The sequence below is a fragment of the Schistocerca nitens genome, chromosome 5 (assembly GCF_023898315.1).
Source record: "Schistocerca nitens isolate TAMUIC-IGC-003100 chromosome 5, iqSchNite1.1, whole genome shotgun sequence".
Classification (NCBI taxonomy): Eukaryota; Metazoa; Arthropoda; class Insecta; order Orthoptera; family Acrididae; genus Schistocerca; species Schistocerca nitens.
Genome location: NC_064618.1, coordinates 691,325,526 through 691,337,964, shown reverse-complemented (window position 1 = coordinate 691,337,964; position 12,439 = coordinate 691,325,526). Strand labels below are relative to the sequence as shown.

General features: G+C 38.6%; 1 protein-coding gene across 3 annotated transcripts in view; it reads left to right on the top strand.

The window, feature by feature from the left end:
- LOC126259765 (protein-cysteine N-palmitoyltransferase Rasp) overlaps window positions 1-12,439 on the top strand; it is a 167,608-nt gene that overhangs the window by 83,800 nt on the left and 71,369 nt on the right. For all 3 annotated transcript variants that reach the window (XM_049956767.1, XM_049956766.1, XM_049956768.1), the window contains one exon: window positions 8,978-9,163. In XM_049956767.1, coding sequence (XP_049812724.1) covers window positions 8,978-9,163 — 186 coding nt within the window. The remainder of the gene's footprint in view (window positions 1-8,977; window positions 9,164-12,439) is intronic.

Here is a 12,439-nt window from a genome sequence, read left to right as displayed (position 1 = left end):
TTTATATGCCAACTAGCTCTGCAGATGATGAAGAAATTGATGAAATGTATGACGAGGTAAAAGAAATTATTCAGGTAGTGAAGGGAGACGAAAATTTAATAGTCATGGGTGACTGGAATTCGTCAGTAGGAAAAGGGAGAGAAGGAAACATAGTAGGTGAATATGGATTGGGGGGAAGAAATGAAAGAGGAAGCCGCCTTGTAGAATTTTGCACAGAGCATAACTTAATCATAGCTAACACTTGGTTCAAGAATCATAAAAGAAGGCTGTATACCTGGAAGAATCCTGGAGATACTAAAAGGTATCAGATAGATTATATAATGGTAAGACAGAGATTTAGGAACCAGGTTTTAAATTGTAAGACATTTCCAGGGGCAGATGTGGATTCTGACCACAATCTATTGGTTATGAACTGCAGATTGAAACTGAAGAAACTGCAAAAAGGTGGGAATTTAAGGAGATGGGACCTAGATAAACTGAAAGAACCAGAGGTTGTAGAGAGTTTCAGGGAGAGCATAAGGGAACAATTGACAGGAATGGGGGAAAGAAATACAGTGGAAGAAGAATGGGTAGCTCTGAGGGATGACGTAGTGAAGGCAGCAGAGGATCAAGTAGGTAAAAAGACGAGGGCTAGTAGAAATCCTTGAGTAACAGAAGAAATATAGAATTTAATTGATGAAAGGAGAAAATACAAAAATGCAGTAAATGAAGCAGGAAAAAAGGAATACAAACGTCTCAAAAATGAGATCGACAGGAAGTGTAAAATGGCTAAGCAGGGATGGCTAGAGGACAAATGTAAGGATGTAGAGGCTTGTCTCACTAGGGGTAAGATAGATACTGCCTACAGGAAAATTAAAGAGACCTTTGGAGAGAAGAGAACCACTTGTATGAATATCAAGAGCTCAGATGGCAATCCAGTTCTAAGCAAAGAAGGGAAGGCAGAAAGGTGGAAGGAGTATATAGAGGGTTTATACAAGGGCGATTTACTTGAGGACAATATTATGGAAATGGAAGATTATGTAGATGAAGATGAAATGGGAGATACCATACTGCGTGAAGAGTTTGACAGAGCACTGAAAGACCTGAGTCGAAACAAGGCCCCGGGAGTAGACAACATTCCATTAGAACTACTGACGGCCTTGGGAGAGCCAGTCCTGACAAAAATCTACCATCTGGTGAGCAAGATGTATGAAAGAGGCGAAATACCCTCAGACTTCAAGAAGAATATAATAATTCCAATCCCAAAGAGAGCAGGTGTTGACAGATGTGAAAATTACCGAACTATCAGTTTAATAAGTCACAGCTGCAAAATACTAACGTGAATTCTTTACAGACGAATGGAAAAACTGGTAGAAGCGGACCTCGGGGAAGATCAGTTTGGATTCTGTAGAAATGTTGGAACACGTGAGACAATACTAACCTTACGACTTATCTTAGAAGAAAGATTAAGAAAAGGCAAACCTACGTTTCTAGCATTAGTAGACTTAGAGAAAGCTTTTGACAATGTTGACTGGAATACTCTCTTTCAAATTTTAAAGGTGGCAGGGGTAAAATACAGGGAGCGAAAGGCTATTTACAATTTGTACAGAAACCAGATGGCAGTTATAAGAGTCGAGGGGCATGAAAGGGAAGCAGTGGTTGGGAAAGGAGTGAGACAGGGTTGTATCCTCTCCCCGATGTTATTCAATCTGTATATTGAGCAAGCAGTAAAGGAAACAAAAGAAAAATTCGGAGTAGGTATTAAAATTCATGGAGAAGAAGTAAAAACTTTGAGGTTCGCCGATGACATTGTAATTCTGTCAGAGACAGCAAAGGACATGGAAGAGCAGTTGAACGGAATGGACAGTGTCTTGAAAGGAGGATATAAGATGAACATCAACAAAAGCAAAACGAGGATAATGGAATGTAGTCAAATTAAATCGGGTGATGCTGAGAAAAAATAGATTAGGAAATGAGACACTTAAAGTAGTAAAGGAGTTTTGCTATTTAGGGAGTAAAATATCTGATGATGGTCGAAGTAGAGAGGATATAAAATGTAGACTGGCAATGGCAAGGAAATCGTTTCTGAAGAAGAGAAATTTGTTAACATCGAGTATAGATTTAAGTGTCAGGAAGTCGTTTCTGAAAGTATTTGTATGGAGTGTATGGAAGTGAAACATGGACGATAACCAGTTTGGACAAGAAGAGAATAGAAGCTTTCGAAATGTGGTGCTACAGAAGAATGCTGAAGATAAGGTGGGTAGATCACGTAACTAATGAGGAGGTATTGAATAGGATTGGGGAGAAGAGAAGTTTGTGGCACAACTTGACTAGAAGAAGGGATCGGTTGGTAGGACATGTTTTGAGGCATCAAGGGATCACAAATTTAGCATTGGAGGGCAGCGTGGAGGGTAAAAATCGTAGAGGGAGACCAAGAGATGAATACACTAAGCAGATTCAGAAGGATGTAGGTTGCAGTAGGTACTGGGAGATGAAGAAGCTTGCACCGGATAGAGTAGCATGGAGAGCTGCATCAAACCAGTCTCAGGACTGAAGACCACAACAACAACAACATGTATTACCTGAACACACTGAAACTTCTTCCTGAATAAAGTTCATATGATTATCAGAATCATGCAAATCATCATCCTCTGGAAAATTGACATCACTTTCTTCAAAATCACGTGTTAATTGATGAGCAGTTTCATCATCTGCCAAGTCATGTTTTGCCCTATTGATGCAACTGAGCTTGCGCAACAGAAAATTGCTGCTTGCAAAGTCCCACAAAAATAATAGTAGTAGTTCTCTCTTGACGAGCATGCCTGCACCATACAACATCTCTGTTGTGCCTCCCAGACCAGTAGGAGTCTTAAGAACACATAAACGAAGGAAGGGGAAGATAGAGAGTGCGCGGCCATAAAATTACAGTTGCTGTATTTTCAAACAGGTCAGGAGTGTCCGTATTTTTAAGGGCGTCAGCTTCTGAGTGTTAACCTCTTCAATTTCACTACAAGGTGTCCCCAGTTCACACAGTAAATTTTCTGCAGCTATTACCTTATTGTTAACCTCTTGATATCCCCCGCTGTATATTCTTATCGATTATTATTACTACACATTATTACAGATCTCCTCAACCAAGAGATATTCTTCTTTCCCAAATTCCACTGCCAAAATTGATGACTCCAACCCAAAAACTACTATGAGCTAACACCTAACTTCACTTAGTATATTATCCAGATGTATATGTACTACAGATATTATAAGAAGAACCAATTCTAATATAGAAAGATAGATATAAATTATTTTAAATAATCAAAAATCCCTTGAGTTTCTGGGTTGTTGCCTACCACGAGTTGTAATGCCATAGCGATGCCTCACTGCTCTACCAGCTCAGGAAGTATGCTTCTGCTTACTCTTTTCAGATACGTGGACTGACGTCACCACTATGCCTTAACTGAAATAGTAAATATACATACTATGTTAAAACTTCCTCTCCGAATATTAACTTTTCACTTACAGCTCAACTATTCTATGTCATGTTGGAGCAACTTTGTCAGAATTTACCAGTGCTGTACCCTGAAAAAGTTCAGCGGATGAATTGTGAAAGTTTTGAAGTTTTATTCCAGTGTGCTAACAGAGTAAGCCTCTGGACTGAGAAACTCACACGTTGCAACTTTCGCCAGGCTTAGCAATCCATGGTCATGGTAGCGTGAGATATGAAAAACTGGCAAGACAACTACAGTGAATCAAAGTTACTTGTCCCCTCCCGTAAGACTATGTCAGAGGTGTAGCTGTAAGGGTATAAATAATTGATCTTAGGGGCTCAAAGCATTTAGTCATTCTGCTACGCTGTCTAAATCTTGAATCAGAGAGAATGGTGGGCTTCAGAGTATCAGAGTAACTAAAACCCACCCTTGATGGTGGAAGTCGGTTGGCAACATAGCACTGATTAAATCGTGGGTTTCTGTCATGAAGTGCGCCATACCAGTGGTATGGTAGCTCTAGGACTTCGGGGTAGTTTCGGGGTAGATGTGAGGAGCTGGGGTCCAGCCAGTATCTGTCCTCAGAGTGATTACAGCCTACAGATCGCAAGCTCTGTACAATCTGGCTGAGGTGCTCTCGTGGCTGCCTAGCCAGTTGGATGTCTTCAGCCACCATCCTGGTCTACCCCTGAGGGTGAATGGAGCATTGCTGCTTTGACATCTAGCATCAGCCAACATACTCAAGCACATGACGTGGGGACAATGAGTATGTGCAGGTGTACTTACCCAACATAACTCCGGAGGGCCTGGGCAGCCTGTGCTTGTGCTTATGGCTGATGGTGCACAGACACTGTGGTAGCAGGCACAGTGACCCAGGACAATAAGAGCCATGGGGCTTGATTGGGGCATCAACACATTCAGCAATCAGCTGCATTTGCTTGCACACAGTGGGGCTCTGATGTGGATTGGAGTGCTGTACAAGACTGCTCGAATAAACATCTGTCAGTGCTACCATTGTTTCACTGCGCGTATAGGTGTGAATCTGTCTGCTCCCTCACTATTTTTCTGATCCATCCTGACATCTAGTAACGTGGAACAGGCTGGGTCGTTACTCTGCAAGTAAACCAAATATTAAATTGTATTAACTATAGTTGTCTTAGGACTAAGTCCAACAATTCTATATAATGTCATAGTTACATTGACTGAAATATGTAGCACAACAAAGTCAACTTCTGTTTTATTTACTCTAGATTCAAATCAGAATCTCAGAACATATTTGCTTTTAAATACATTTTGGAAACCCAGGATCACCACTTAATGTACTGACTTGAAGGGTGTGATGTGTTTCTATTGAAAACTACTACCTGTCTTCCCAACACGAATTTAAAATACATGACATATAAATGTGTGTTGAAGACATTTTGATTGCTTTTAAGAGACTACTTTTATGTTTATTATTTTATCTAGTTGTACTAAATACAAAATAACTTTAGAGTGTAGATACCCTGTCTATTGTGCACAAGTATGGAACATAGGCTGACACAGTTTACATAAAAATGGTAAACTGTATAAGCACACACTGTGTATAATAAAATTCACTGCATTTATATTTTCATACTGTGTCATTAGCTGTATTGACTGTTCACTCTGGTGAATCAGTAGGTTACTGAAACTCTGATGCACACTGTATGAGCACTGAAGAGATTGCAACTATTACTTGATTACTATACTCTTTATAACCAATAGTTAATTAAATTCACTAATACATTTACTCCACTGTGACCGTAGAATTACAACCATGCCATGTAATGGACAAATAAACAAATCTATATATCATTTATAGTGTATAAAGCTGGCAAATTACAGTGTTTAAATGTAACAGAAACAGTAATTATATCTGTGACTTGTATTTACTTTTCTCTCAAATTTTCCCCAATAAGCACTTTATAACTTTCTTAAAAAATGAGATGATTTTGCTAGATACACATCTGATATAGTGTGATATAGTAATTGACTTTTTACATTGCTTTCTTGTTTTTTTTTTCTTTTATTTACTTACATTTTATAATTATTTCTTTTGTGGAAAATGTCTCAGACTGTTAGCATTTTTCTTGCTTTTAGGGTTATATTGGAGCATATCTGAATATGCTATCTTGACAATAAAGTCAAATTCAAGCTGAAATATTCTGTGCTACAGTAACTCTGTACAGATCACTAATATATTTTCATTTCAAGTGCTTTGTGTAACAACTGAATTGATAAATTTTATCTTAATCTTTTTTTGTATATTTCTTTCCCTTTTATCCAGTTATGATCTTCTCTTCAGGTGTTGGAGGCTAACCATCACTCTTCCCCACCATATGTTACAGTATATAGTGGTTAATCATCAGAGTTTTTCTTTAGATAACACTAAATGTAGCTCAAATGAATGGTTTCACCAGGCAAGGCAAACTGTGTCGTTATTGGTTGAAAATCTTATAAACTCTCGGGCAGGTTATATTGTATAACAAATTTCGTGTTCTGTAATTTTCATCAACTAGTGCTTGCTATCGCCATACACTGCACTTTCCTACTTCATGAACTCAGTGCAATTCAACATCCAGTTCGTATACACAACCAGAAATCACTCTTCCTCAGTAAAGGGTTCTGCAGAGTCCCACTAGAGCAATAAACTGGAACAAAATTGGAACCAATATCAATTCCAAGTAACCATCAAACCAAATATACACAGATCGCAGATGATTATATAATCCCTTCTGGATTCAACAACTCATTTAAACATGCTAAATACTCTAGTACTTATAAAGATCTCAAACTCTGTTAAACTCCAACCACCCTTTGAACCAACTCACTCTTAATTTTGCTGATTGTACACAGTATTACTAATACTGCACACAGTGTTACTAATACTGTATGCAATCGGTAAAATTAAATTGCTGAACCACAAAACTCACAAGTAGTCAATCTGTCATGTTGACTTAGCCAATGACACATAGTCAAGCCCGACTGTGCCTGGGTTAACAGACACCCAAGTTCACACAACTTCTGTTTACTCTGACCAAAACTGTCCTGTGTATTGGAACCATGTTAAATGTTTTTGGAACTATTGAAATGAATAAACAAACAGTACTTGCACCACTTTTAACAATTAGTGCGTTGTTTTAATCTGTTGTAGTATCTTGCTGCTCAGGGGGCTGCTTGGTTGCAGACACACAATGGACAACATTTTGCAGCTTCTCTCTGTTGCCTTCCCTCTACAACACTTTCAAACAGTAGTACACAGAAAATAACATTACATAACAACAACTGCTTATTTAATGATTACAGTGCAGTTGATATGAACTTAAGTGAGGGTGATGTCTGCAATTTACTGTGACATCAATCACAACATATCTAGATACATCATAGCTTTTTTCCATTAACTTGGCTACCATCAGCTGTGATATTTGCTTATTTGAATATAGTGCTATTAAGGATGCCCAATCAGATGCAACAATAGTCACAGCTGCCATTGGCACACAATGCACTGATCCATCTTCACTGTTACCAGACATTGTGGGTGCAGCACTGTGTCATTGTGGTACACTATGTGATCAAAAGTATCTGGACACCCCCAAAAACATATGTTTTTCATATTAGGTGCATTGTACTGTCACTGGCAGGTAATATAAGTGACTTCAGTAGTCATTAGACATCGTGAGAGAGCAGAATTGGGCACTTCGTGGAACTCATGGACTTTGAACGTGTTCAGGTAATGGGGTGTCACTGTTCATACATCTGTATGTGAGATTTCCACACTCCTAAACATCCCTAGGTCCACTGTTTTTGATGTGATGGTGAAGTGGAAATGTGAAGGGACACGTACAGCTCAAAAGCATACAGGCCGACCTACTCTGTTGACTGACAGGGACTGCTGACAGTTGAAGAGGGCTGTAATATGTAATAGGCAGACATCTATCCTGACCATCACATAGGAATCACTGCAAGTACTATGACAGTTAGGCGGGAGGTGAGAAAATTTGAATTTCATGGTCGAGCGGCTGCTCATAAGCCACACATCATGCCAGTAAATGCCGAACGATGCCTCACTTGGTGTAAGGAGCGTCAACATTGAACAATTGAACAATGGAAAAACGTGTGGAGTGACGAATTACGGTACACAATGTGGTGATCCGATGGCAGGGTGTAGGTATGGCGAATGCCCGGTGAACATCATCTGCCAGCGTTTGTAGTGCCAACAGTAAAATTCGGAGGCGGTGGTGTTACGGTGTGGTCATGTTTTTCATGGAAGGGGCTTGCACCCTATGTTGTTTTGTGTGGCACTATCGCAGCACAGGCCTACATTGATGTCTTAAGCACCTTCTTGCTACACACTGTTGAAGAGCAGTTCGGCGTTGGTGAGTGCATCTTTCAACACGATCGAGCACTTGTTCATAATGCACAGCCTGTGGTGGAATGGTTACACATCGATAACATCCCTGTAATGGACAGGCCTGCGCAGAGTCCTGACCTGAATCCTATAGAACACCTTCGGCATGTCTTGGAACACCGACTTCATGCCAGGCCTCACCGACTGACATTGATACCTCTCCTCAGTGCAGCACTTGGTGAAGAATGGGCTGCCTTTCCCCAAGAAACCTTCCAGCATCTGATTGAACGTATGCCTGCGAGAGTGGAAGCTGTCATCAAGGCTAAGGGTTGGCCAACACTATTCCAGGTTTACTGATGGAGGGCGCCACGAACTTGTAAGTCATTTTCAGCTATGTGTCCGGATACTTTGTCCACATAGTGTAGCTCCCTCATATTGGACTACGTCTGCCAACAACAATCCAACAAAAATAAGTTACCTGCTAATCCTGGGCTCACAAACTAATTTGTGTTTTTGGAGACATGTTTCTATTTATTGTTTGGGGTCACCAGAGTAGGACCAGTCGGAGTCCATATGTATGCATTCATTCCATTCTGAGTCTATATCATTTGTACAATTGTTTTGTGCTAGGCTGTGCATGGGCTGCATTGTCTTTAACTACTATTAGATTGCAAGAACATGTTTGTAGTACACTGATCATCCACTACCACTGACTTGATTTTGAAGAAAATAGGTGCAGCATAAAACACAGTTGAAGGCTGAAAGCTGAAAAATATAAACTACTACAGCACAGAAAATGATTTCGTAGTAATGAGAGCAGTGTCTTTTCTCTTTTCTCACTGTATGTGCAGTTGCATTTTTAATCATTCTGGTTAAGTGATAAGATGGGAAAGAAAAACTAATATATTAAAGATGGAATGGCAGTGATCTGATAGTTACGACAATAGTTAGGGAATTTGGGTGTAGCAGTCCTGTCAGACTGAAAACTGGAGGACTTTTGGGAGATATGCTACAGTACCACCCCAAAGTGAAAGTAATAAAATATAAAAGTATTTGGTACTACATATAGTAATTTCCCTTAACATTTTGGTTTATAAGCAGCACATACTCATAACATTCCTTTTTCATATATTGTTTTTATTTGCAGCTCATCCCACTGTGGCACCTGACAGTAGCCATTGCCTTTTTATTGTGGTACCTTGGTTCAACAGCAACATTGTTCCTTCTCCTGCAGCCTTGTGTGTTTTACTTACTGTCAACAATGAGAAACAAGTCTGTTCTGTGGGCTTTCAGCATTGGTATGTTAGCTTGGATTCACAGAGAGGATGCACTGGTTAGTGTCGTAACTGCTTGGCTTTCGAAATATACTATAATTTAATTATTACTCTACAACTTATCTTCCCTTGTATATTTAAGTTAGATTGATGTAATTTGAAATCATTAGAACCTAATACCCATTAGTTGCAGACACCATTTGAAGTTAATTTTTCCATCGATATTTTGCATGAGTGTTTTTCTTTAATTTTTAATTTCACTTGCAACAGATGATCTGATCGTGAAATACTGGTTGAAATTCACAATATGAAGCCTAGTTGTTCCATTTACAAAAACAGTTTCTTGTGTTGTCATTCTTAAAATTATATGGTTCCCCTCAATAGCATATTTTGTTGTGTTCATATGTGAGAGTGGGATGAAACTGATAATGGTCTAACAGTGATTTAAACCTAAAGAGTGGAAATGGAAAATATTCGAAATGCTAGGTCTGACATGCATCAGGGGGAAAAAAAAGGGCAATGTGTCTTGGTTTGTACTAATTGATTTGGATTCAAAAAATTAACTTATTGTTACACCACAGAACTATGCAGCCCACCACATGACTGCAAACAGTAATGAGACTGTAGAAAATACATACTTCATTAAGAATGTTCTAAGTGCCAGTAAGAAAACTTTCTTTCAAAGTGCCATTAAGCACAGTAATACACACAGTTAGTGTGTTATAATAAAACTGCATAACTTCAACAGTAAGCTTTTAACTAGTGGAATTGTGAATTTAATGTATGTAACCCCAGAGGGAAGCACTGCTTGGCTCAAAGGCACTTGGATCAAGTGTAGGGACAGGGACATGATACAGAGTACTGAAAATGCCTTTTGTGAAAAAATGCCACTCGGAATATTATCCATTTTCTCTCCCGTCCATCCCTCTCTTCCCTCACCCCTCAAAACAATTAAAAGAGTGAAAGTACTAAAGCTAGTTCAATATTTTAAGGTTTAAGTACCAAGCAAGGATGCGTCCATGGTCAGTATGAACTTGTTCAGAAGGTTTGGTATTCATATTCTCAGCCAAAGTGGATGACTAATTTCTATCCTTGTTCTTGTCCAAACCCAAACTTTTGCTGCATGTCTAATGACCTAGTTGTTGATTGGCTCTTGACTTTATCTCATCCTAGAGTCTCAGTGACCTGCTACTCATTTCTAACCTTCTTCATCATATCCCCCTTCCTCCCTGGCAAAGAATTAATAGTTTCAAGAGTTAGGATTAGTATTTTCGTTTTCAAATGTGTCTATTGGCAGTACTGTAACATGACTGTTGGACACACATTTTCCCTCTCTCTCTAACCTTGTAGTTTTGTCATGTGAATATTTCTTTCTAAAAACTGTTATGTTGACGATACATGCATGTTAATAAAGTAACTAAACCTAAACTTACCAGACATAGCGTAGACATTAGCGAAAAAGGCCTACAGTTAATTCACAACTAACAGGTCAAGTTGTAATCGTAATAAGACTGATATAATGTAGCATCAGATTAATAAAACATGATATGCTGGTACCAAAAGTAGACATTCCTTAAGGGTTCAGTTGTTTTAAAGGTTAAAATGGATTCAGCACATATAAAGCTAATCAAGGTAATCAATAAGTAAATAAAAATTGCAACATGATTTGCTTTCAGAAGTATTTTCCATTGTGTTTACTTGAAAAGTGGGATGCAAGGATATTTTGCGTACTTTCCCATGCTTTTGTCTTGGGGATTATCTTCAGAGGCAAATGCAGGTAAAATAAACAAAGTTTTTATTCTGCAAAAGTGAGCAAGTATCCAGCACACACACTTGTTCAGAACATCCAGGACCCCCTTCTCCACTTGCAAAAGGTTGCTGGAAAATGTGTCATTGAGCTAGGCACCGGGGCAGCTGGGAATTTGGGGAAAGTAATTAGCAAGTGTGGCAGCCAAGGTAGCATATATTCAAAATTCTGTGTCTCAATGTACTGTCCTCCTACATGATATTTTCTCACTGTTGAAATGCGGTATCACACATTTGTAGAAATAAGAATGGCCAGAAGTGTGGGACAGTAAATTGTGACTAATTAGATCAACTACTTGTCCATGGTGTACCGCCTTCCAGTCACCAAGGCAAGATGAAATGCTCCAATCAATTACAGATAGGGCACAATGCAGTGGTGCATTGCATCCTACTCCAGATGATTTTGCCTCAATTTTTCCAGGCCAGGATATCAATGCGGTAAGACTTGAGGAATTTGTGAAATGCGTGACTTTCTCCGTAAACTGTAAGGGTTCAGGTATTATAAGCCAGTTTGTATTTTATGATGCACTTAACATTTCCTCTGCTTTTAATCACATTCAACTGAGACTATCTTAACATGAACACTGATAATCTTGCTGTTGATTGCTCTGAAAAACACACACATTGGGATAAGAATAGGGTCTAATGTGCGAAGTATGTTGCTAGACATATTACAGAGACTTTTTGAAAGATCTTGGAATTCATACAGTCACTTTCCAGTTTATTTAATGGCATTTGTTGCTAATAATATGTTCCATATGCGTCATAGTGGGATTCTGTATTCTGATGCAATAGTCTTCAGAAAGTTTACAACTAACATAACACAAGAAGTTGACAAGTTCTATAAATTCAAAAGCAAATTGAAGACATCCATTTTAGCAGTGTGTATTCCAAATCATTGGTGTACATACTCAGTAACTAAAGATTCAGCTTGATAGTAAACAGTTATTTATTTTTAAGATACACAGATGATTGCTGTTTTAAGATCAGTGCCCGTGTGGTTGTGTAGCTGTTCAACCAGTAACTTCAAAGAAACAGCACCTGTTTAGTAGAACTGACAAAGCAACAGCTTAACTGCATTAAATTTAAGTTACCACAAATTGTTTACAGTAGTTTAATGAAAAAAATACCACTGGCAATTAATAGGTTCTTCATTTGAAGGCAGGGATGAATGAAATAGACCTTATTTCTGACCTGTAATCAGTAGAAAGTGATTGGAAATTAATTTTTAAGACACCTACTGCGAAAGAATATGTGCCATTTCAGCTATTTCTTTCACTCTTGTATAGTTTATTTAGTTATTAATCATTTAGAAGATGACATAACAAAATTGCAGGTTCAGGACTCCTAACTTCAGTTTATCAATTGCACCCTGAGCAGAACAGGAGCTAACAGTTACTGTTCAAACACATTTTTGCAAATCACAGTGTCACCTTTATTATGCAGATTAGTCATTGCTGTTATGCAATCAATGCACAGAGTTATGTCAATTGAAAATGTATCACTGATCTGTCTGGCCTGTGTTAAAC